Raw genomic sequence first — 26,750 nt, 5'->3', positions numbered from 1 at the left:
ATCCTATTGCTTCTTCAGCCACAACTGAAAATTTTAAATTTTGCCTCCACTTGAGTCATATGATTATTTATTATTCATGGAGCAGCATATATACAGCTCATGTTTTACTATTGTAAAATTAATTAGTAAATGTTCAGAAAGCACTTTGAAGATGAAAAGTTGTATGAGTGCTAAGTATTATCATTATACCATTATCATAAAACACGTAAAAGTCACAGAATCTCGTAAGCTAAATAGGTGGAGAATGACTGTGCTGCACAGCACTCAAGGAGAAGATGGCAAAGGGACAACCTCTGCAGAGAGAGCAGGCATGGACACCACTGCAGAACAGGTGGGCTTAAGGGGGGCGGGCTGCAGGGTGGCCTGCCATTGTTCCTTACAGAAATATTCTGAAGGGACCAAATTAGCTAAAGTAGCTTCATTTGTATTTCAAAGTTCTTAAAAATGAGCTACTCCCTCAACCTTTTTATGGAAATAGGAGCTATATAAATCATAAATAAAGGAAAAACAAGAATGACTAAGATTGATAAATTTTAATCATTAAAGTCTGTTTTGCTTGTTAATTTTTCTGAGAAATCTTTTCATCACGATTAGAACATTTACAAAAAGTATATGTATAATTGTTGAAATTGCTGAAGTAAAATTGGTAGATTTTATTTTAAAAAGATCATTTCACTTTGAAAATGGAAAGAACACTAGTTGCATGTATATATTTCTAATGATGTATGTTGACAGAGACAATATTTACGTTCACAACACGCTATTTTACTTGTAGGAAGTGGTAGACCAAAGTTTAGGTCTTAATTTTCAATTATTAAAATATCACAATGCTGCACTGCTATACATTTTCAGTGGTGTGATTTAACATTTTAGTTGGAAAAAAGAACAGCAATGAAAGTATTTTATTCCTTCCCATTGGCAATGCCATATGCTCAGACAGCAATTGGCCTGAAACTCAAAGAAATGTGCTGACTGGTTCCATTGCACACAAAGATGGACAAATAATTCTTATGTTTTGATTCTTAAGCTAATCAAATTAACTCACAAAGATAAATGTTCACATGCACATTACAATCTTTCCTGGCACTCCAAAAAAATGCCTTGATATGCCTTGATAAACTCATTGAGATTGAGCCATATTTTTAACAAAAATTTTAGACAACTTTTCTTGTTTTGATATCTTGCCAACATCTAGATTCTAGGTGAACAGTATAATGTGAGCAGAGTGTAACTTCCTGATAAACAGCTTGAATAATCAGTCATTTTACACAATCACATTTATATTTACCTTAATTAGCTGTAAGAGAACCCCTAAAATATTTTCCATTGAATTAAGTTACTGTTAGTTCTTTGGCTTAATTAACAAAACTCTAGTAAAAATATTTAATCTTGGCTTCTACGTAATATGTTCTACATCCTTCATCTTAACTTGCTATGTTTTTTATGTTCCATAAACAATATTTGAGAAATAATGTGTAGACAGATCTTGGTTTCATCCTTTCAAAGAATTAATAATTTTTTAAGTACAACTCACCAGCAAGCCACTGTTTCTTAAATCTCTAAATAATCCTCGATATCATTACCACCTTATCATTATTACTCTGAATGGCTTCAGGATACGCTTGGTGAATAAATAAAACACTTTGGAAAATTAAGGCATATTGCTGAAATCAAAAAAAGTTTTTCTACTCCTCACTTTAACTCCCTCCAAAGACCCAATTTCTGTCAAATAATAGGTAGTCTTTTTCGATCAACATTCCACATAATAATCACACTTTGGAAAAAATGGAATTTATACGTCTGACATTGTTTTTAGAGAATGCTCTAAGGAAAAGAATCTGGATGTTGACAAAGTTGAATTTTCCTTTTGAATTTAAGAATACACACACACAAAAACTCCAAATCAATAAAACCCTTTGCAAGTAGGAAGGACATCTACATCTCAGAAAACTCAAGTGAGAATGACAGAAATAAATATTTAGTTCATCTGCCTTTAAAATTAATTTTTATTCATTACCATAATTTTACATTTGTGAATCAAGAGAGATAAGTCACTGTAGTGATTTTCGATTTTGGTTGTAAGGTAAGTGAGAGTTGCAAGTTAGAGTGGCCTAGATGATTTAATTTTCCCTCTGGAGACCTGGAAAGAACCCTAATCCTAACTCTAACCCTAACCCTAACCCTCAATATACTGATAATAGCCAGAGGACAAATCACTACCTAGAACGCATGTATTCCCTAGATTTAAAAAGTCCTAAAGAGAAAATATGGTCCTACAATTTCCCTTTCTTGAAAATTAGGAAACTGGAATGGGTGATTTGTGGTATTGGAGGAGGGAGAGACACATACATCAATGGAACAGAAGAGAACTCTGAAATAGACCCATATACATAGGCCTAAGTAATTTTTGACCTAAGTACATAAGAAATTCAATGGAGGAAAGATGGTCTTTTCAGAAAATGCTGCTGGAGCAAGTAAACACCCAAAGGAACAAAAATTAACCTCAACCTAAGTCTCTTACCTCATGTAAAAATTAATTCTAAATGAATCATAGAATAAAGTATATAAAATTTTTAAGAAAAAAATATAGGAGAAAATCTTTGGCATCTAGGGGTAGGCAAAGTTCTCAGATTTGACACCAAAAGCGTGAGCCGCTGGAGGAAATACTGAGAAATTGGACTTCATCAAAATTAAAAACTTCTGCTCTCTGGAAGACTCCATTTAGAAGACGAAAAGACAAGCCACAAACTGGGAAAAAAGTGTTTGCAAAACCCAAATCCCACAAAGGACTAGTTTCTAGAATATATAAAGAGTTCTCAAAACTCAAAAGTAAAAAGAACAATCCAATTAGAAAATAGGTAAAAGATATAAACAGATATTTCAGAGGATATATAGATGGCAAATAAACACATGTAAAGATTTCAACATCACTAGTCAATGCAAATTAAAAGCATGAGATATCTCTGCATCTCCATCAGAATGGTTAAAATTTAGGCCAGCCCCATGGCGTAGCAGTTAAGCATGGTGCGTGGGTTCGGATCTCGGGTGCGCACCGACGCACTGCTTGTCAGGCCATGCTGTGGCAGTGTCCCACCTAAAGTGGAGGAAGATCAGCATGGATGTTAGCTCAGGGCCAGTCTTCTTCAGCAAAAAGAAGAGGACTGGCAGATGTTAGCTCAGGGCTGATCTTCCTCACAAAAAAAAAGAATGGTTAAAATTTAAAATAGTGACAACAACAAATGTTGGCAAAGATGCAGAGGAACTGGATCACTTATACGCTGCTGATGGAAATATCAAATGTTGTAGCCACTCTAAAAAACAGTTTGGCAGTTTCTTAAAAACTAAACATACAGCTATCATACAACTTAGCAATTGTACCTCTGGACATGTATCTCAAAGAAATAGAGACTTACATTCATACAAAAACTTGTACACAAATGTTTATAGCAACTTTATTCCTAACAGCCAAAAAGTGGAAACAATCCAGATGTCCTTCAACGAGTACACAATTAACAAACTGTGGTACATATTTACTACGAATTACTTCTGAGCAATTTAAAAAATAATAATAAAAGAACTTTTGATACATGCAGTAATCTGAATGAATTACAAGAGAATTTTGATGAGTGAAAAAGAGCAAAACCGAAAAGATTGCATATTATATGAGTCCATTTACACAACATTCTTGAAATAAAATTATAGAAAAGGAGAACAGATTAGTGGTTGCCAGGGGTTAAGGAGGGCAAGAGTACTGGAGGCAAGTGGGTGTTGGTATAAAAGGGCAAGATGAGTGACCCTCGTGTTGAAAATGTTTGGTATCTTGGCTGTATCAATGTAAATATCTTGGTTGTGAAATCTTACTATAGTTTTTCAATTTGTTACCATTGGGGAAAACGTACAAGGAATCTCTCTGTTTTCTCACAATTGCATGTGACTCTATAATCGTCACAAAATAAAACATTTAATTAAAATTTTTGAAAAATAAACACACAAATTTCTTCTCTTAGGTAGAGTATTCTATGGGATAACTGATGTAATATCTTCAACAAGTCAACGTCATGAAAAATAAAAAAAGGAGGGCAGAGTATGGAAGCTGCTCTAAATTAAAAGAGATATAAGAAAATAATAACCAAATGCAATGTGGAGATTTTGATTTGATTTTTGTTCAAAATTGTGAAAGTCATTTTGAGGACTAGTAGAGATATTTGAACATAAACTTTGTATTAGAAGATATTAAGGAATTATTGATATTTCATTAGGTATGACAATGGTCATATTTTTTTAAAGCCCTTAATTTTTAGATGGAAAATAAAGTATTTAGGGGTGAATGTCATGATGCAATTATTTTTCTGTAACTACTTTAAAATACTTCAGAAACATAATGAAGTAAATATTGCAAAATGTTCATGGTTCTTAAATCTATGTGATGGATATACGGAGGTTCGTTAAACTATTCTCTCTACTTTTACACATATTTAAAATTTTCCATAATAGAATAAAACTTCTCTTGATCCCATTTCCTTCATCATGTATCAACTCATTTCTTTAATCCCCTTTTCAGCAAACGCTAAAAGAGTGGTCAATGGTCACTGCTTCTAGTTCCCTATTTCCATTCTCTTTCAAACCATCTCTAACTAGTATCATGCCGCTTCCACTCCTAAAACTTGTTTCATCAAGGTCAACATTACCTTTATAGTGTTAATCCAATGGTCAATTTTCAAAGCTTATTTGCAATCTTATTTGAGCCATCAGCATCATCTGACACCACTAATCCCCTTCCTCATCCTTGATACATTTCTATTAGCTTCCAGGACACCATTTTCTCTTGGTTTTCCTCTTACCCTCATTATTTACTTCCTCTCAGTCTCCTTTGCTTGGTCTTCCTCTTCTTCTTAATCTTTTAATATGGGAGTGTCCCAGGGATCATATCTTGGTCTTCTTTTCTTTCTACATTTACTTCCTCGGCAATCTCATCTAGTCCAGAGCCTAATCTATGTGTTGACGAATGCCAAATTTACACAACCAGCCTAGACCTCTATCTCATACACCAGACTTGTGTATCCCACTTGCATCTCTTCTTGGAAGCCTAGTGAACATCTAAAACATAAAATGAACAAAACTGAACACATAATCATCCTCTCAAAACCTGCTATATCAACAGCCTTCCCATCTCAGTTGATGACAACTCCATCCTTCAAGTCCACAAGCTAAAGAACTTTAAACCACCCTTGACTCTTCTTTTCCACTCACGTTCCACACCAATCCATCAGGAACTCCTGTCAACTCTATACTCAAAATATATCCAAACTTCAACCCCTTTTCATTTCCTCCACCTCTACCACCCTGGTCCAAGTCAATATCATCTTGTGCTAGGATTATTGTAATCATTTCCTATCTTGTCACTCTGCTTCCACCTTTGTCCCCTATAATTTACTCTCCACAAAGCAGTCAGAGGGATTCCCATTAAGAAATTAGATCAGGGCCGGCCGGGTGGCAGAAGTGGTTGAGTGCGCGCACTCCGCTGCGGCAGCCCGGGTTTCGCCGGTTGGGATCCTGGGCGCACACTGACGCGCCACTTGTTAAGCCATGCTGTGGCGGCATCCCATATAAAGTAGAGGAAGATTGGCACGGATGTTAGCCCAGGGCCAGTCTTCCTCAGCAAAAAAGAGGAGGATTGGCATTGGATGTTAGCTCAGGGCTGGTCTTCCTCACAAAAAAAAAAAAAAAGAAATTAGACCAGATCATCATAGTCTTCTGCCCAAAGCCCTCCAAGCTCCCATTTCACTCAGAAAAAAAGTCAATCGCATTACAGTGACCCACAAGGCCCAACATAGTCTTCTGCCCAAAGCCCTCCAAGCTCCCATTTCACTCAGAAAAAAAGTCAATCGCATTACAGTGACCCACAAGGCCCAACATGATCTGGGCCTCGGTACCTCTCAGATAGTCACTTACTACTCTTCTCTTCATTCACTGCTCCAGTCACACTGCTCTCCTAACATACTAGTCATGTCCCTCCCTGAGGGCCTTTGTCAAATTATTTCCTCTGCCTGGAATTTTCCAAATATCTGTATGACTAACCCCCTCAAATCTGCTCAGATTTTACCTTCTCAGTAGGCCTAACCTGACCACTCTATTGAATATTGCATCCTGCCACCACCACCATCTCACACACACTCACACATTTCTGTTACCTAGCTCTACTTATTTTCCCACAGCACTTAATATCTTTTTATTGATTATATATTTTATTAATTATGCTCTTTGTTTCTTGTCTATCTCCCCTCAGTAAAATGTAAGCTACGTAAGGAAAAATATCTTTGTTCCTACAACTATGCCTACCACATAGGACATCTATAAATATTTGCTGAATGAATGAATGTATCTTGATTTTAGTATTACCAGTATTATTCATATATGCTAAAAAATAAGCAGGCCAAACATTATATTCACTAATTCTCCATGTTGTTTTCCTAGCTCAGCAGTCTACTGAATCCATAGTTAATGTAAAATAACGTACTTTTACACTTAACATCAAATCCATATTTATTTCTGAAAGAGTCCTACATCTTGCTCATATTAACACTTGCTCTCCTGTCCTTTTTGCTCAGAAGAACAAACACAAAAATGAAACTCACAAGGTGTGGAAAGATAACCCTGGGTATCTTAATGATGGTGATTGTCGCAGTAGTCATCGGACTCATTGTTTATTTCGTTGCTTATGGTAAGTACTCACTACGTCCAGTCATGTGGAATTACTAATTCCATTATTGGGGGGAAAATTAAGAACTTTGAAAATAGGGGAAGGAAAGGAGCCAGACAAGATTATTTGGCAGAGAGAGTTTCTTATGGTTAATAACATTTACTGTAGACTTTGTTCTTCAGCAACCTTTGGCTTAGGGCATTCTAAACCCAGGAATTTGGTGTGCTCTTTTTTAATTATTGGTGAAGATTTAGGTGCCAGGAATACACTGATGAATAAAGTAGTCATAGTCTCTACCTTTGCTGAACTTGCAACTTTCTGAAGAGATAATCAATGAGTTAACAAACAAATAAATGTAAAAGCCTAGAATCTGGGATTCTAAGCTAAGATTTCTTATCCGAAAACCTATAATTTTTTCCCTATACAATGTTTTCATCTCATAAAATTCTCCCTAAAAAGTAGAGTTTTTCTATTATTAAGGGATGAAATACAGTTAGTACAAATTTTTCTATATATTTTGCAAAAAATAGAAAGAATTAAAGGATCCTTGATTTTTCTTAAAAATAGCTCTTTGTGCCAAGTTCTCTGTGTCCTATTTCTTGTTATTATATTTAACCCAGTATTTCCTAAGCTTTTCAAGAATGGAGGACTTTTTTTTTTTTCTGGTGAGGAAGATTGGCCCTGAGCTTATGTCTGTACCAATCTTCCTCTTTTTGCTTGAGGAAAACTGGCCCTGAGCTCACATCCATGCCAATCCTCCTCTACTTTGTATGTGGGATGCCGTCACAGCGTGGCTTATGTGGTGCATATGTCCATGCCTGGGATCTGAACCCACAAACCCCAGGCCGCCAAAGGGGAGCACACGAACTTAACCACTATGCCACCTGGCAGGCCCCTGGAGGACCTTTTTATAGGAAAAAAAATTTGCCTACATTCCCACAAGAAAGTAATTACTTTGTTGAATAAGAAAAGAAATAAAAACAAATGAGTACTATAAATTTAGTAACGCTAGTAAATCAACTTGTATTTAATGAATTACATCCACTTATGTTTGAAAATCAGTAATACATATATGTACAAGAATCATTGTTCATTAAGTCTAGAAGAACAGATATGTATATAAATATTTTTCCCTAGAATGATCTTCTACCACCATGCCCCTATCCTGTATAATTCATGGCTCACAGGTTGAGAACTACTGCTTTAAAATATAGTAATATTTTCTGAAAAAAATACTAACATTTAGAAAAGAGGCTGTGTAGCTAAATAAACATCCAGTTCAGTTTATAAGGGGAAAAGAAAATACATAGAGAGAAATAGAGAGAGTTGTACACAGTGGAGTAAGGAGTCCATCTCCCTAAGAACTAAGTGTTTGTGACCACCTCTGTTGTGTCTTCTATATACATCCTTGCATACACACAGACTTACTGTGCAAACACAATCATTAGGTAGACTGTAATGCCAGCTACTACCACTGCCAGACCAAGAGTCATCGTCATAGCATATGCCCATAAACCTTTGACTAAGAGGTTCTCACTCAAGACATACACATAGAACCTGCTGCCTTTCATTAAGGGTGTAAAAGTCCGAGAAATTGGAGATAAGTAAAGAATATTTAAAGAGGTTATCTTTGGAGGTAGGTGTGCTGTAATTTCTCATACTACTAACTACCCCAGTATGACAAGAGTAAATGATTTCCCCTTCACATCAAGCTCAGAGATGGGCTTTGAAAGAGAGACCAATATGACCCTAAGAAGATGCTTGCAGAATGGGAACACAGTGGACTGGAATCTGACTCACACCTGGAATATCTTAAGGGCAAGAGACTCGGTGCTTGTTTATCAGAGTGAAGAGGAGGTGACACAACTGGGAAGTTTGAACAATCAGTCTTTGAGACAAATAATGCATAAATGTTTCCTATGAAACAGATATAAACCGCCTAGAAAAAAAGCCCCATCATCTTAGGTCCTGTCCAAGATGCCACCTGGAGGGGTAATCAGATCTCAGGTTAAAGACTGAGAAATATCTCCAGCTGCCTAAATGCTGAGGAAGGAGTAAACTCAAGCTGGAATAGTTACCTTTGTCCACGTAAGGAAACTGTAGTTGAGACAACTCTAGCAATAAGTGGAAATGGAATTTCAAAGTTCAGAAAAACCTAGAAGGAAGTTAGTTTTAAATATGTACTAAGTTCCTAGAGTACTAAAGCTAGATGCCAAATTCTTGACCATTCCAGTAAGGACCTAGAGGAGTCCAAATCCAGTTAATGAAGTAGGGCAGGAGGAATAGAAGGATAGGGTGAGTAAAGAGCTTGGGAAGGGAAAAACCTCAACTTCAAGTCAAGTTCAAATTTTGATTATTAAACAGACCTGAGTATTTTAATTTTTGAATTGAGACCATGTTTTGTGATTTATAATGATCATAACACTTTGTATTACTAAAGAATTGAAAACAAAATTGTTTTATCATTAAATCCTATAAAATATACTTGTGTGAAATACTAGTCATATATATTTGTGTGTGTTTATATAATCACACCTTGCAGTTTATTCTAAAGCAATTCTATACAGATATTTTTTAGTAGGTCTAGAAGAAACTACTTATGTGAGAATGAATGAATTCTAATATATTTAAGATCTCACTCTTGGAGTTAGTCATAGTAATACCTATTTCCCAGGAATTAAAAACTTGTGGCTAATAAAAACTTCTAAAAAGAAGGAAAAAAAATCCAAAATTAAATACTTCTGCATCAGAACAATAAGTAAGTTTTGTTAATATGTAAGTTTTCTCAAGTCACAGTAAACCTGTAGGGGAACATGAATAGAAGCTCCCGAGACTGTGTAAAGTACTTTGATAGGGCTTCCCAATTCCCAGATTTTATTTCTTTTTTCTTTTAATAGTAATTAAATGGTTTTTCACTTTAAGACTGCCTACGTGGTGCCACAATATCTTGTATGAATGAACAAATTAAATCAGAAAGATCTTTTTAAGAACCTACATATTTTTCACTTAAGAAACAAAATCGCAATCTGATTAACCAAATTTTACACTTTTTATCCAGATGCTTTGGCATCATGTGGAGGCAGCCTTATGACACTCCTCCTTTGAATGATGCTTTCAGAATTCTGTTAAGATTTTCTAGTTCACTAGTCCAGACTCCAAACCTGGAAGCAACGAGCCATCTCCTCACCATAACTACTCTTTCACTTGGACGAGTAATTAGTTAAACAAGGAGAGCTGGATAAACCAAAGTACAGCACAAATATTCACTCGAGGATGCCTACATTTTTCTGCGTCATATGACTCTATATTATGGTAATGTTGTGCTTTCTACTTGTTTAACTTCTTAAGAGATAAATAGAAATAGATAGATGACAGATGATAGATAGATAGATAGATAGATAGATAGATAGATAGATAGATAGATAGAATGGAGAAAGTATAAGGGTATTTGAAATTGTACATGGATTCAACTCAATAAGCATTTACTGTGTGACTAATATGTACTTAATGGCAGGTACTAGGCTAGGTGCTATAATGGGGGTATAGCAGTAATGGAGGAAAGCTTCTAGAGCATCACACTAGTCCTTGCACTAAAAGTGCTCAGCATCTACAGCAGAGTCTGCACACTTTTCTTTTAAAGGGCCAAATAGTGTATATTTTCCTCTTGATGGGCCATTATAGTCTCCACTACAACTATTCGAGTCTACTGTTGTAGTGCTAAAGTAGCCAATAAGCAAATAAATGAATGTAGCTGTTTTCCAATAAAACTTTATTCATGAACACTGAAATTTGAATTTCATATAATTTTCATATCACAAAATACTATTCTTCTTTTGACTTTTCTTTAACTTTTAAAAAATGTAAAAACCATTCTTAGCTCACAGGTCGTACAAAACCAGGCAGCAGGCTAGATTTCATAGTTTGCTGACTCCTGATCTAGAGCAGTGAATCTTAACCCTGACTGCACCTTAGAATCACCTGGAAAGGTTTTTTGTTTGTTTGTTTTATTTTTTTAAATACTAGTACCCAAGCCCCACTCTCAAAGATGCTGTCTGAAGTGGAAATTGTCATTTTCAAAGCTCCCCAGGTGCTTCTAATGTACAGCCAAGGTTGAGAACCACTGATCTACAGGGAGACAGATACACATAAGATTCAGATACAAATAAGTTCAGAGGTCAGTGATCCAGATTCAGTATGTCACTTCAAGATATCAGGGACCAAGGCTCCTTCTATCTTGTTGCTCCACCATGACCCACTTTGCCCAGAGCATCTCAATGTCCAAAGTGACTGTGCCAGTCTGGCCATTATGTCCACGTTCCAGCCAGCCAACAGGTGGAAAAGGAAGGAGAAGAGCATGCCCTCTCTCAATGAGAAAACATCTCAGAAGTTGCACATACCACTTTCCCTTTCATTCCATTTGTCAGAACCTAAATGCACTAGATCACTCTTGGATGTAAAAGAGGTAGGAAAATGTAGTTTTTATTTTTGAATAGCATCTACTCAGTTACAAATCACAAATTGTATCACTATAGGAAAAGGGAAGAAAGGATATCAAGAAATAACACATAGTTTCTTCCTCAGGCAGTTAAAATTCTATTGCAATAGGTTAGGCTGGGAGTAACTGGTGAGGAAATTGACAGATGAGATTGCCAGTAAAGTTTCTGGACATGAAAGGAGAAAGTTAATCTTTCATGCCAGTTTTCTCACTAATACTATTTCAGGATATTTCCAAATCTTCCTGTGCTATCTATAAATGGAAACTGTTAGCCCCCCAAATAGCAATTTCACTTTCAAGGAATAGAAAATGAAAGGAAAAGCATCAAGGTACAGGCAAAAATAATGTCTTCTTGAATTCCAACTTATTTGCTTTGTTTTCTTGCTTCTTATCCAAGAGCCAAAATGATAAATATATGAGGTACTTTTCCTAGACTGCCTCTTCAGTGCCAAGTTTAACACCAACTCTAATGGATTGTGCAAAAGGCATCTCTTTGACTCTCCAGAGGCATGTTTGAGAGATCCTGGCATGAAGAACTACTTTCAGCAAGTCTTAAATGTGGATAATAGAAGCCAAGGATCAAGCTGGGAAGAATGAAAGTGTTTCATCTTCTAAGATAACAGCAGCCAGGAATGGGAGCAATTGGTTGCCACCAGAGCCCAGTTTAGAGCAAATAAGTCACCATATGTGAGAAAGATCCAGGTTAGAACCATACAGGGACAAGTGCACTGATACTGTTATCAGTTAATTATAAGCCCACAATATATGTATGGTCTCGAACACAAAAAGAAATCTATTTCTCAAAGGACAAGTGGCATCTTGAAAGAAAATTCAACATAAATCCATTTCCTTCTTCAATATTTTTAGATTACTTTTCAGTAATTTTTTAAAAATACAAAAAGAAGTAGTGGAGGAATCTGGCAGAGAGCCCCTGAAGCAAGTGAATGAAGTTAGCATCAGCTGTGATGGGACGAATGGATATCAGTTGCCTTATGTTTGCCAAAGGACAAATAACTGCTGTGATATTATTGGCCAGAAAAACAAGTAAATCATAATCTAAATCTAATCACAAAAAAAATGTTTTATTCAAATGTCAAGCCATATAGAGCACCATATATCCCGTTATCTCTAATAGTATATTTAAGCAGTTAATCTTCCTTTAGCATTCTAGAGAGCCCATCTCTTCTAATTACTCTTCAGAAATTCCTGAATTATTCTGGGACATTAATCTCATCCTTTTTAGATGTGCATTTTCTTAATCCTGGTCTACACAGAGCTGATGGAGCATCCAGATGGGACCTGAACACTACATTCTCGTTCTTCACTGATATGCCAGGACCCCACCTCATCCCACATAGGAATCTTGCATACCAACACCTTCTCAAGTTGACTGTCACAAAGGGAACATTTTCAGTAGTTGAAGATCATTAATTTATGGTGGGAATTGCTCAAGGCATATCAGAAGTCTGAATGGAGAAAATGGAGAGAAGGCTCTGGGATATAGGGGAGAAGAAGTATTCTAAACAGTTACTTTTGACTGTCATAGGAAGAGAAGGAAAAAATAGTAGTTGAAAACAAACTGATTAGGCAGGAACACCAGAGGTACAGAAGTAAATGTTTACATGTTCTAAAACCACGGCATTACAGAAGGAAAAGAGGACCTAGCCTCTGACCCAGGACACAACATTTGCCTGAAAATCTGCCATTTCATCCCTTCCTCTTCCTCTTCCTTCTCTGGCTTTCTTCCTCAGGTGAGATTATGTGGAGAAATCACAGCTGCATCTTGAGAATATGCCTTTAAAGGCTTAGGCACAGTCCCTTCACCTGCTATCACCACAGCCACAAGCAGAAGGGCCTTGAAATGCTGGCAAGTCCACCCTTTCCTGTCATTTGTCTCAGGAGAGATTCAGGAACAATGAGCTCCTACATGGAGACCAAACTTGGTGTTTGTTTTTCCCTGTCTTCAGGGGCCCTCCCTTCCCACAGATGCCCAAAAATTCTGCTACAGCATGGATAATGTGGGCTGCACTGACCTGCCCCTCCCAAACCCAAGTAAAGCAAACCCTGTTATGTCCCCTTGGACCAAAGGCTGGACTCAACTCTTATAAATATATTCAGGAGCCCTCATACTTAATCCTAGCCTCACTTTAGAATCAGCTGGAGCACTGAATTAAAACACTGATGTTCCCACCCAGACCAACAGACAAAATCTGTGGGAGAGGTCACAAGCGATGATAGTTCTTAAAACTGCACGTGATCCTAATTGGAAGCCTAAGCTGAGAGCCATGGATCTAAGCCTTACTGCTCAAGCTTTAATGTGCATAAAAATCACTTGGATGGATGCTAACTAGGCTTATTGTGGTGATCATTTCACAATATATACATAAATCGAATCAGTACATTGTACACCTGAAACTAATATAATGTTATATGTCCACTATATCTCAATAAAAAAAATCACTCAGAAATCAAAAAAATATAAAATAAATAAAAATACAAAGAGGAGAATTAGTCAGGATCTAGTCCTCCGTGGAGCTCTTAACCTCAGCCCAGAATGTGATCTAGATTATCTGAAAAATACGAATCTTCTAGAAAAGAAAAACCAATGAAAATAACACTTAGAAGAGATCCTAGAGGATACATTTTTTTCTCTGCTCAAGGTCTAGGTTACATTTGAAGGAGAGGAGCTAATCTTTTATTATGATAGTCTGCTAGTTCCTCTGAACACCAACAGTAGCACTCAATTTACCACTACACCTTCTAATTCAGGTCTTGGCACTCTAACAGGATAAGAGAGCTAGAGAATGGCTTTCCTCTCTAGTGACTGAAATTCATTTAGTAGTCCAACAAGTTATATAACATAATACTGTCTCAATGCCCTAGATTCTCAACCCTGATATTCCAAGAGAAAAATAAGAAGTCATACAGTATTTGTGAATAAAAATATATAACAAAAAAATTATGTTCCTTTGGAATTTTCCTTTTCCAACTTTATTAAGATATAGTTGACATATTGTATAATTTGAAAGTGTACAATGAGTTGATTTGATACATATATATATTGCAAAATGATTACTATCATATACACATATTACTTGAGATATTTCATTGTTACAGTTTAGAAACACAACTGATTTCTGTATGTTGATTTTGTATCCTGCAACTTTACTGAACTCGATTAGTTCTAACAATTTTTTGGTTGAGTCTATTTTCTCCATATAAGATATCATCCGCAAATAAAGACAATTTTACTTTTTCTTTTCCAATTCAGATGCCTTTTATTTCTTTCTCTTGCCTAATTGCTCTGGCTAGGACTTCCAGTACTATCTTATATAGAAGTAGGGAGAGTGGAAACTCCTTGTTTTGCTCCTGAACTTAGAAAAAGAACTTTCAACTTTTCACAATTGAGTATGATGTTGACTGTGGGTTTGCCATATATGGCCTTTATTATGTTGAGGTATGTTCCTTCTAGACTCAGTGGGTTGGCATTTTCACAACAAGAAAGGATGTTGTATTTTGTCAAATGCTGTTTCTGCATCTATTGAGATGGTCATACGATTTTTATCTTTCATTCTTAGTGTAGTGTATCATATTTATTGATTTGCCTATATTTAACCATCCTTGCATCCCAGGAAAAAATTTCACTTGATCATGGTATATAATTGTTTTAATGTGTTGTTAAATTCAGTTTGCTAATATTTTGTTAAGGATTTTTGCACCTATATTTATCAGGGATATTGGTCTATAGTTTTCTTTTCTTGTAGTGTCCTTATCTGGCTTTGATATAGGGGGTAATGCAGGAATCATAAAATGAGTTTAGAGGTGTTTCCTCCTCTTCTATTTTTTAGACAATTCTGAGAAGGATTCGTATTAATTCTTTTTTAAATGTTTGGTAGAATTCACCAACGAAACCACCTGCCCTGAGGTTTTCTGTGTTGGGGGGTTTTTGATTATTCATTCAATCTTCTTACTTGTTATTGGTCTTTTCAGATTTACTATTTTCTCATGATTCAGTTGTGGTAGGTTGTATGTTTTTAGGAATTTATCTATTTCTTCTAGATTATCCAATTTGTTGGTGCATAATTATTCATAATAGTTTCTTATGATCCTTTGTATTTCTGTGGTATCAATTATAAAGTCTCCTCTTTCGTCTCTGATTTTATTTATTTATTTGAGTCCTCTTTTTTTCTCAGTTACTCTACCTAAAGATTTGTCAATTTTCTTTATCTTTTCAAAAAACCAACTCACAGTTTCCTTAATCTTTTCTATCATTTTTCTGGTCTTTATTTCATTTATTTCTGCTCTGATCTTTGTTATTTCCTTCTTTGTGGTAACTTTGGGCTTAGTTTGTTCTTTTTTTCCTAGTTCCTTGAGGTGTAAAGATAATTTGTTTATTTGAGATTGTTCTTTTTTTCTTTTTTTTTCTTTTTTTTTTTTTATTTATTTTTATTTTTTGTGAGGAAGATCAGCCCTGAGCTAACATCCATGCTAACCCTCCTCTTTTTGCTGAGGAAGACCGGCTCTGAGCTAACATCTATTGCCAATCCTCCTCCTTTTTTCCCCCCAAAGCCCCAGTAGATAGTTGTATGTCACAGTTGCACATCCTTCTAGTTGCTGCATGTGGGACGTGGCCTCAGCATGGCCGGAGAAGCGGTGCGTCGGTGCGCGCCCGGGATCTGAACCCGGGCCACCAGTAGCGGAGCGCGTGCACTTAACCGCTAAGCCACCGGGCCGCCCCGTTCTTTTTTTCTTGATGTAAACATTTATCAGTATAAAATTCCCTCTTAAAACTGTTTTTTCAGCATCCCATAAGTTTTGGTATGTTGTGTTTCTATTTTCATTTGTTTCAAGATACTTTTAAATTTCATTTTTGATTTCTTCTTTGACTTACTGTTGTTCAGGAGTGTGTTGTTTAATTTTTACTTATTTATGAATTTTCCAGCTTTCCTCCTATTATTGATTTCTAGTTTCATACCATTGTGGTCAGAAAAGATACTCGGTATGATTTCAATCTTCTTAAATTTGCTAAGACTTGTTTTGTGACCTATCATATGATCTATCCTGGAGACTGTTCTCTGTGTCCTTAAGAAGAATGGGTATTCTGCTGCTGTTGGATGGAATGTTCTATACATGTCAAAGGTGTGGTTCAAGCCCAATGTTTCCTTGTTGATTTTCTCTCTAGATGATCTATCCATTGTTGAAAGTGGAGTATTGAAGTCCCCTACTAATTATATTGTTGCTAGTTCTCCCTTCAGATCTGTTTGTATTTGCTTAATATATTTGGATGCTCCAATGTTGGATGCATATATATATACGATTGTTATGTCTTCTTGATGAATTGACCCCTTTATCATTATTTAATGACCTTCTTTGTCTCTTGTTAGTGTTTTAGCTTAAAGTCTATTTTTTTCTGATATAAGTATAGCTGCCCCAGCCTGGGTATTATTATTTTTGTCATCTCTGCCAATTTAATCCAAGAAAAATGTTACCTCATTTTTTGCATTTCTTTGATTATTTGTGAGTGTACAGGAAAGACTTTTCCAAATAATTAACTGCAGCCACTGACATGAAGGATTTTCTCAAAATGTTACAAAATAGTTTTACTCCTCAATCTCTTTTTTTCTCTTCTCTTTCTCTCCTTCCCCTTCTGCTCTCCTCTCTCTCTCTTTCTTTCATTATGCCCTCCCAGTCTATGGAGTTGATTGGTACGATGGGACCTGAGAAAAGTTACCAAAAAATTTAATTTCTCCTATTTTTGATGTATTAAAATAGTACAGTCCAGCCTAACCCTCAACTTTTTCCTTTGCTTCACCTTTCTAAAGCTGTAGGTTTGACTTAGTTCTATTTACTTAATTTGCAGTATTTACAAGTCATACCTCATTTTACTTTCTCTTTTATTCATTTTCATTTCCTAGGTACTTCATAAATGACAAAACCTAGAATTCCACTGATTTTACTAAATGTAATCTGTGATGATCACAAAGACTAAGATAATTATCTATGCTTTAATATAATTTCTTCTCATAGTAACATATCTGTCTCTAGATTTTCCAAACTTGAAAGCTGGCACATTGAAATTTTACTTTAAAAATTCTGAATACATTCTTGGGTAAGGTTATAATTTAATAAACATTTCTCTGTCAAATTTATTTCAACAATCACTAATAATCAAAATGACTTAAATGTTGGGTTACCTGAAATTTCATCAGAGTATTCTATTTCCCATGATTTTCTTAAGAATGTAAGTAGTTACACAATGAGCAAAGTGAGAACTATTTTTTATTTTCTCTCCTTCTCAGGCAAGACACCTCTCTACTACCACCTCATCTTTAAAGTTAATAACATTGACTACGACAGCAAGTTTGAAAAATCATATTCACAAGACTATATGGACCTAAATAAAAAGATAGTGTCTTTGGTAAGTTGAATTTTTTTTCTGTTCATTGTCCTTTTAAATGCTATGCTCCTAGAAGTGCCAGAATCCTAACAATCACCTTCCAACTTGGAAATGATTGATAATTTTACACTATTTTTTACCATTACCTTGGTTCTAGATTAGGATAGTCAGCCCTTTCAGAAAGTCAATTAGAAAACACGTACAGGAAAAAAAAAAAACTATAAGAGGGGGCCGGCCCTGTGGCTTAGAGGTTAAGTGTGCATGCTCCACTACTGGCAGCCCGGGTTTGGATCCCGGGCATGCACGGACGCACCGCTTGTCCGGGCATGCTGAGGCCGCGTCCCACATACAGCAACTAGAAGGATGTGCAACTATGACATACAACTATCTACTGGGGCTTTGGGGAAAAAAAAAAGGAGGAGGATTGGCAATAGATGTTAGCTCAGGGCCAGTCTTCCTCAGCAAAAAAAAAAAAAAGAGGAGGATTAGCATGGATGTTAGCTCAGGGCTGATCTTCCTCACAAAAAAAAAAAAAAACTATAAGAGGGACACATTTTGAGAATACCTAAGAAATGCCTGACATGTAAAAGACAGTCAACAAGTATTTCTAATGTATTAGTAAACAATGAATAAAATATATCCCACCTCCAAGATATCTGACCAAGGCCATGCTGATCCTGCTGCTAAACTAAGTCCTTCAAGGAAGAGGAATGGCCAATGTAGAAGAGAACATAAAGACTAAAATAAAGATCATCTTGTAGCTCCTCAGTGTAGAGTGAAAACTTTAAAACGTCTACTTAAGAAAATGCTATGTTTTAAGTTAACCTTTACTTGACTAAAGACCTAACAAAGAGTCTTCACTGCCCCTTATATATAAGCTTCCTTTATCATAGATACCATTCTAATTAGCTCAAATAATTCTGTCAATCAAACTAAATCCTGCCAGGAGCAGTGGTGGCATCATTCATCTCCCATTCCCTCAAGCAGATTCCTGACAGAACATCTTCAGAACTAGCTCTATCTGACTAAAGCTTGTAGTCCCTCCATAATATCCACTCTCCCAGTTTCTAATAAATTCAAAGTCTTTAAAAGTCTGGGTGTTGTTTTACCATTATACTAAGAGTTAGTGTATAGAAAATGGAGAAAGAAAAATCTACACTTTCAATTTAGCTTTATGATAAAAAGAAAATGACAAGGAAGCAATGTAATACAATGGTTATGAAATAGGCTTTGAACTCAGAGTCCTTGTTTAATTCTAAGTTTAGGTATTTACTAGCTGTATGACCTTAGACAAGTCACTTAATCTCCCAACAAATGTTTCTTCAACTAAAAATAGATGACAAATACCTATACTATAGGATTGTTATAAGCATACATAAAATGAAATATGTCATAATCTTAGCAGAAGTCCTATTATTCTGTAAGCCCTTAAAAAAAGATAGCCTAAAAAAATTACCTAAAATAAGAACATAATTAATATTCTTAGTAAATTATAAATATAAAACAAGTTAATATATAACTTTAAAGTAACTCCAAATATCCCACACTAAGAAAATGACCTTTTCTGCTATAAATTCAGATCAACTCATTCAAGTCAATTAACCTATGTTTACTTCATAAATGAATATTCTAAAAATATCAGTTTTATCATTTATCATATCATCCTGGTCAATCAACCACCAATCCCGACATCTTGCTTCAGGCTCCTTATTAGCCCCCATCCCTATTTTCTAACTCATCTGTATTTAAACAGTCACCAGATACTTCTCATACTTTTTCATTTACATGCATCAGAGTGCCTACTTTTACATGCCTTTCTTTCTATTTTCATTTAATACAACACTCCATGTATTATAATTATTATCATGTACACAACATTCATAAGTAGAACACTAGTGATAATAGCACGTACCAAATGGAGCTATGAATCATGCAACAAACTTACCTATGAGTCATTATTATAATATCTACAGCCTATTTTTCTTCTTCTGATTTCCATTAAATAATTCTTATGATGATTCACTCTAAAAAGAGGAAAGGAAGTGGACAAAGAGAGATGCTGCTTTACTATGAATGATAGCTTTTTTAACTACAGATAGGTCTTCATAGGGAACATTTTTTTGTTTTAGATATGTGGTTTTCAAGTGAGCAACTCAAAAGAAATCTCTATTTTTTTGTAGCTCTCCAGCAAATATGATGCCCAATTATGGTGAATAGAAATTCTAAAAATTAGGATGGGGCAATACTTTAACAATAAAAATTAGCTTTACTAATTGTCATTCCTGATCTAAGCAGCTTATGCATTAATTTATTTGATTCTCACAACATCCTCATTTTTCGTAGGAGGAAACTGAGGCACTAAGAGGTTAACTTACCCAAAATCATATTTCAAGTATGCTTCCATCTTTTTTTATGATTTATTGTCCTAAAATTAAAGAGCATGCAAATATTACACAATCTCGAGCACATTTCAGAATACATCTATTTCACATGGCCAGTCAAATATTCCAAAATATTTAACCAAATTCTATGTGTTTTTCACATACAAATGCATTGGATTATAGATGACAAAAATGATACCTTAAAAGCATAAGGTTCCTAAGATTACCCATACAAAACAGGCCAGGCAAGCTCATACGTGAAACCACTTACCAGAATGTCTAAGAGGAGGGGGCATCTACAGTCCCTATATAACCAGGGCATTTGTCAAATAACAAATTTTTCTTTGAGCTAATCTGAACCTGGTATGGGCATATGCACCTTTAGGCAAATGCCTCTCTTTGGGGCAGCCTATCAAATGACAGATTATTTATAGAATTCAACAGGATTAGAAATATATAATTTTAAAAAGATAATAAAGTGAAGGACAATATTCAGGACTCCTGTTCCATCTAATATGGGTCTGCAATGTTTCAATTTGAGTAAAAATTATGTTAGTTCTCATTCAGTTTCCTCCCGCTCAAAACATATCGGAAAACTAAAATTCAGGCAATGGTCCTAAATTCAAGATTACTGTACTCTCTAATCCAGGCTATTTTTAAAACAAAATACTTATCTGATGTATTAAATGGAAATCATTGTACATTAAGTCTCTAGCCATGAAGGAACTAAGAAGATCCAAGGTTTATCAAAAAATGCAGCCAAGGGGCCGGCCTGGTGGCATAGCGGTCAAGTTTGCGCACTCCACTTCCTTGGCCGGGGGTTCGCAGGTTCGGATCCCGGCACGGGCGCCGCACGGCTTGTCAAGCCATGCTGTGGCGGCGTCCCATATGAAGTAAAGGAAGATGGGCACAAATGTTAGCCCAGGGCCAATCTTCCTCAGCTAAAAGAGGAAGATTGGCATTGGATGTTAGCTCAGGGTTAATCTTCCTCACAAAAAAAAACCACATCCAACATTACAGAGCTATTATTCATATTTCAAATGATATGAAGACAACTTACAAAAATTACTGATGTACTAGTTTTCTTTTCTATAGTTTGAAAACAAGCATACAAGAAATAAATACTAGATGTTCAGGATGTATGTAGACATGGGGGGAGGGTGGTTACTGTAAGCAGAAGGAACAATAGACCCAACCTTCACTCCATGTCTGAGAGTAACAGACTAGCAAACATGTGCTCTCTCTCTTGTATCCACTTTTGAGATACTGTCATGTGGAGGTCGCATTTTCCTGCTTCTATAACAATGCATCATTTTATAATCCTTTGTCACACTTCACAGCATAATTTAACAATATAACACCACCACCAATAAAACGTTTTCCTATACATTTGTGAGCTGATTTGAAAGAGAATTTTAAATATCTGGATGGTTTATATAAAAATTAATTATAAACAAATATGTTAAACAATACTATACCATTACTACACTAAAATCTGGTAAGAGACCAGAAATTCTTCAGAAAAGTGGCTCCAATTACTTTATGGAATTCTCCCTTATGTGATATAGTTATTTTTGTTGAACTTCAGAACATCCACTTTAGTCTGAAATTTTTCAAGGGACAATCCTTAGTATATAACCAAATATTTGCGCTTTGATCTGTTTATTAAAAACGTGTTGATTGGTACTTTTAAGCCTCCTGTATTTGATAAATACTGTGATGATGAATTTCTCACCCATAAAGGTGATTTTAATATCATAAATGATCATGATTTTGCAGTTAATAAGCCCATCCTTGAGTTCATCATTCTCAAGATCTTCCCATCAACATAGTCCAGAACCTCCTTCCACCTACTTGTCTAACTGGTGACTTAGAAGCATTTTGTACATTTTTCTTCAGAGAGAAAGGAGAGAGGAGGATGGAGTGAGGTAAAGAAGCTGGGAAAAGTAAAAATGAAATCCACCTCGTATGAAAGAGAAAAAGTTGGAGTTTGTGATATGTGTGTCTTTTGACACAAATTTCCAATATTGTTCTTCCTTATTTCTGGGAAAATAATTAGTTCTGAAATCCCTGCTCAGGACCTGCCCAATAGTCCTAAATAGGTTTCTGAAACTTGGCATTTGGTTTCAGGTCAAATAGCTGACAACCCTTTTGCTGTGGGGTGTGCCAAGAGACTGAGCTTCTTAAAAATAGGAATCGCATGAGTGATACTGGAAAAATTCCCATAACTCCACCTTACAGCTTCTTGGAACACCCTAAACCTAAAGTTACTATTCACTCTAAGAATGTCAGGCTTTGTTATTATTCAAGGTGTATGTTGATCTTTTGAGCTATTGTGAGGCTTGGGAAGATGAATACAATCAAAAAAACAGATGAAGAAATTAAGGACATTAGAACAAAATATGAATAGCTAGTGTTTGGAAAAGTGAACAATAACTAGAAGCACTACAAGTTTAGTTATATTTTGGTTTGGAGACAGTGCCATATCAAAAAAGGGTTCTATATCATCTATCTACCCACACCCTCTTAAATAAATACTATATGCTAGGGCTAGGTGTCTGAGCTTATACTGAAGCTTATTTTAAAAAGTAAAAATATCATCCAGCAGTCCTCATTTTTGGTCCTCAGTCTAGTCTCTTTCCCCAGCTTCAGTTCATGATATTCCCATTCTCCCACTCGCCTAGTCATTATATATTAAAGTCAGTTTTGACCCCTTCTTCTCCATTATCTAATCATTCACCAAATTTTATTATTTCTTTAAAGTGTTTCTAGCCTGATTTCCAAGGCAAGATTGCTGATTAAAAACAAGCATTTATCCCTCACTCTCTCCTTAAATCTCACTGAAATGACCAAAAAAAGAAAAACAACCCAATGTGTCTAAAAATGACAGAAGTATTGCCATCAATGGACTAAAAGAGTGGGGAGTTTCTGGAAGATAAAGACTAGAGCTGTGCTTAAGAGTAAAATCTCAGTACCACAGTTGCTGACAAATTCACAACCCCTGGAAGTAAAACACATGGTCCTCCAAAAGAGTGAGTCTTCCCCCTAGAAGCTTGGAATGAACCCAAGATCATGAAGAAAGCCAGATGTGGGTAATAAATTAAAATTAATTAAGGAATTAATTATTTCCACAGGAAATAAGATATAAATTAATTAAAGGACTAAATCAAATATTCTACTAGAATTTCACACCAATGTAATAGAAAAAGAAATAATACGTATATATTGAAAAGAATGGAAAAAAAAGGTCATTATTTACAGACAATATTACTATAAACTTAAAATATTCAAGAGATTCAATTAAAAAATTACTAGAAGCAATGACAGAGTTTTGTAAGGTGGCCAAATACCAGACCAATAAATAAAAGTAGTAGCTTTCTTTATCACCAAAAACAACAAAATATAAAAGTTATTATTTTTTAAATGCCATTTAATAGCAACAAAAAGTATAAAATACACATATATAAAACTAACACAAATTGTATAAAATCTATATAAACTAAACTATAAAATTTTACTAAACAACATAAAAGAATAAATAGAGAGAAAAAACATGTTCCTGTAAGGGAAGACTTTATTTTAATTATATCGATCCTGTCCAAATTAATCTGTAAATTCAGTACAATCTTTTAGTTTATGATAAAGATGTTATTTTAAGTTCAATAAATAGTGTTGGGACAATCAGCTAGCTATCTGGAAAATATCGGAAGTAATACTACTCGTGTTTCTGTCATAATCACTCGATACCATAGGTAGTTAGCTTGTACAAGGTTATGTTTACTTATTTGAAGAACAGGACTAGTTAAGATTATTTTTAACGTCCTTTATAGATTTACAATTCCATAAATCTGTGGACTTATTACTATCAATTCTAGGATGCTATTATCCAACAACTCCAACCCAAAATGTTGTCCCCTGTCTCTGAACACCTACATAAACCACAATCTATGGTACTAATTTTGGGACTTAATTGTCTTTTCTTTGCAGCTACAAGTATGCTCTCTGTATCTATTGTCCCAATTATCTCCTCAAGTACAGAGACTAGTCAGTATGAGCATATTAAAATAATATTTTAAAAGAAGAAAAAGAAGACAAAAGCCAGGGGGAAGGGGGTTTTGAAGGAGAGAGACAAGAAAAATGATGAACAGCTTATAGAGAAAAAGGTAGATTTATGAATCACCAGAAATATTTCTGTAACCTAAGAGAGTTAACACTGGAATTATTCTGAGCAGATAAGTAGCTATACTATTCTCTCTTTCCATAGGATTCTCTTTTCCAGAGGAAACAAGATACTGTAATACTATTGCTCTCCTAGAATGTACTACAGTATTTCACGGTCTCTTCTTCAGATATCATTAGCCAGCTCACACACTGTCATCTTCTAAACACATTGCTCTTGACTCTGTGTTCTCCTCCAGCATCATTTCCCTGCTCCCTTTTTCATTAAAATGTTGTTGAAAAAGTTAGATATCTTTGCTGTTTCCACCTCTTTATCACCTGTTCTTACCCTAATTCAGCGCAACTCAAATTCCTTTCTCTCCATCCCATTAAACTAATCTTATAGAGGTCACCAGAGACCTCACTGTTGCCAAATCCAAAGGTCACTTCTTACTTGAACTTCTCATCTTTACTTTCCTTCCTTTCTGAAACCTTTTCTCTTTTTGGTTTCTAAGACATCTCCTTCTGCATATTTTCTTCTTCTTCTCCAGCTGCTTTTCCCAGCTGCCTTTGCTGGTTCCCTATCATCTGTAGGTCTCTAGATCTCTACATATAGGTGGTCACCACTGTACTGTCCAGAGTCCCCCCTACTCCTTACTCTATCTTTCCCGTTCCTTCTATCCTCTCCTCTCTTCTCTATTGATTCTCCCTCTAACTTACTAATCCAAACTTTCTGTTTAAAAGCCATCTACATTGACCACTCCAAAAAGAGAACTCTTTCTCTATCTTCACCCCAAGACCTATTTCTCCCCCCTGTCTGACCCATCTCAGTAAATAACACCAAAATGAACCCAGTTGCTCAACCTAAAAACTTAACAAAGGAATTCTCCTCTCAACCAATAAATCAGCACATTCTATTGACTCCACCACCAAAATATAACTTTAATATCCTTAACTGCAGCCCCTATCATCTTTCTTGCCTAAACTCCTACAATTGCCTCCTAACTGATTTCTTTGCTTTCACCTAATCTCCCTATAATCTGTTCTCCATACAGTAGCTAAAGTGATTTTTTTTAAATGAAAATCAAATCACATCACTCACCAGCTTAGAAATCTTCCAAAGACTTTCAATTTCACTCATATTTATATAAAGATATAAACATAAAAAAGAAAATACATGAAACATACATAAAATGGAGGAATAGGATCAAAATATATAAAATGAATTTTTTTAAGTACGGACGTCTTTTTTCTTTTCTGCTTGTTTTTCTCCACTCCCCCCTCTCCCTCTCCACATATCCCCAAACTCCACCTCAAAATAACCCATATTAACAAAACAGTGTGTATCCTTCCTTATTTTCCTCCTTGATTATATTAGCATATATAGAAAAACAAAAGACATAGGGGTGCTTGTCAATATTTTACCAAATGTGTTCATCTTATACACAATTTTTTATAAAACTTGTTTGCTTTTCTCAGCAGTATCTCATAGAAATTTCTACAAATCAACGTAAAGGTTTAATCTATTCTTTTCAGTGACCACATAATATTCTTTACTGTGGATGTAGCACAATATATTCAACCCTTCCCCAACTTATAGGCATTTACTTCGTTTCCAGGTTTTGACTAATATAACCAACATTACAAAAAATATCCTTCTACAAACATCTTTATATTTATATACATTTGACAGGTTTCTAGACTAAGATTTCTTAGTCAAATAGGGATTTTAATTTTAAGAAATGTTGCCAGATTGCTTTCCAAAGGGTTGAAATAATTCACATTTCCACAAGTCGTGTATTTGAGTACTCTTTCTCCATATTCAACAACAGGTGCAACCACTTTTTACTTTGTGCTAGTTTGGTAATGTATATCACTGTTACTTTAATTTGCATTTCCCTGACTACTGGTGAGGTTGAGAATCTTTTTCTCTACATGGTGGCCACTGGGCTTGCTCACTGTGAATTTCCCGTTCACATCCTTTGCCTAAATTTTTCTGTTGGGTTGTTTGTCTTACCCTTGTCAATTTATAAAAATCTCTATAAATTACAGATGTTAATACTTGCTCTACTATTTGGGAAAATATCTTCCCAAATGTACTTTTTACCATCTGATTATTTACGTGGTTTTATGTTTACTTTATTTTCAATTTTCTGAATTTTCTGTCTTGATTCAAATGGTTTCCACAGCCCATAAAAGAAGTGTACCCAGTTTCCTAGGGAGTTTTTTTCCCTCTACTTTTAAGTCTTTATCTATATGGAAATAGCTTTAGTAAAAGGTAGGGATATTTTCTTTCAGGTATAGATAGCCAGTTGAGCTGGCACTACTTTTTAAATAATCCAGCCTTTCTCAATGATTTAAAATGCCATCCCTGTTATATTCTAACTCCCCATATATTCTAGGATCTATTTTTCCATTCCATATCAGGTTCCACACTAATTGTATAGTATTTTCTTCCCATAGCTTCATTTTCAACAGTCTTTCATCCCTTTATTTACAAATATGATACTTTTAAATAATAGATAACCAGGTTTTGTTTTTGAATGCAACTTAGATTCTTTAATGACAAAATTTTGTCTATTCTAATTAATTTTGTAACAAGTAATATACTTGATTTTA

At 35.3% G+C, this 26,750-nt stretch overlaps 1 protein-coding gene across 1 annotated transcript in view; it reads left to right on the top strand.

Annotated features, from left to right (window-relative positions):
- The first annotated feature begins 275 nt into the window (after positions 1-275).
- Positions 276-26,750, top strand: part of LOC131409649 (transmembrane protease serine 11C-like) — a 62,343-nt gene continuing 35,868 nt past the window's right edge. The window contains exons 1-3 of the mRNA XM_058547179.1: positions 276-331; positions 6,612-6,721; positions 17,495-17,613. Of these exons, the coding sequence (XP_058403162.1) occupies positions 276-331; positions 6,612-6,721; positions 17,495-17,613 (285 nt within the window). The remainder of the gene's footprint in view (positions 332-6,611; positions 6,722-17,494; positions 17,614-26,750) is intronic.

This window comes from Diceros bicornis, chromosome 8 (assembly GCF_020826845.1).
Source record: "Diceros bicornis minor isolate mBicDic1 chromosome 8, mDicBic1.mat.cur, whole genome shotgun sequence".
Lineage (NCBI taxonomy): Eukaryota > Metazoa > Chordata > Mammalia > Perissodactyla > Rhinocerotidae > Diceros > Diceros bicornis.
The sequence above is the reverse complement of the archived record's forward strand: the minus strand, read 5'-3'. Positions and strand labels throughout refer to the sequence as shown.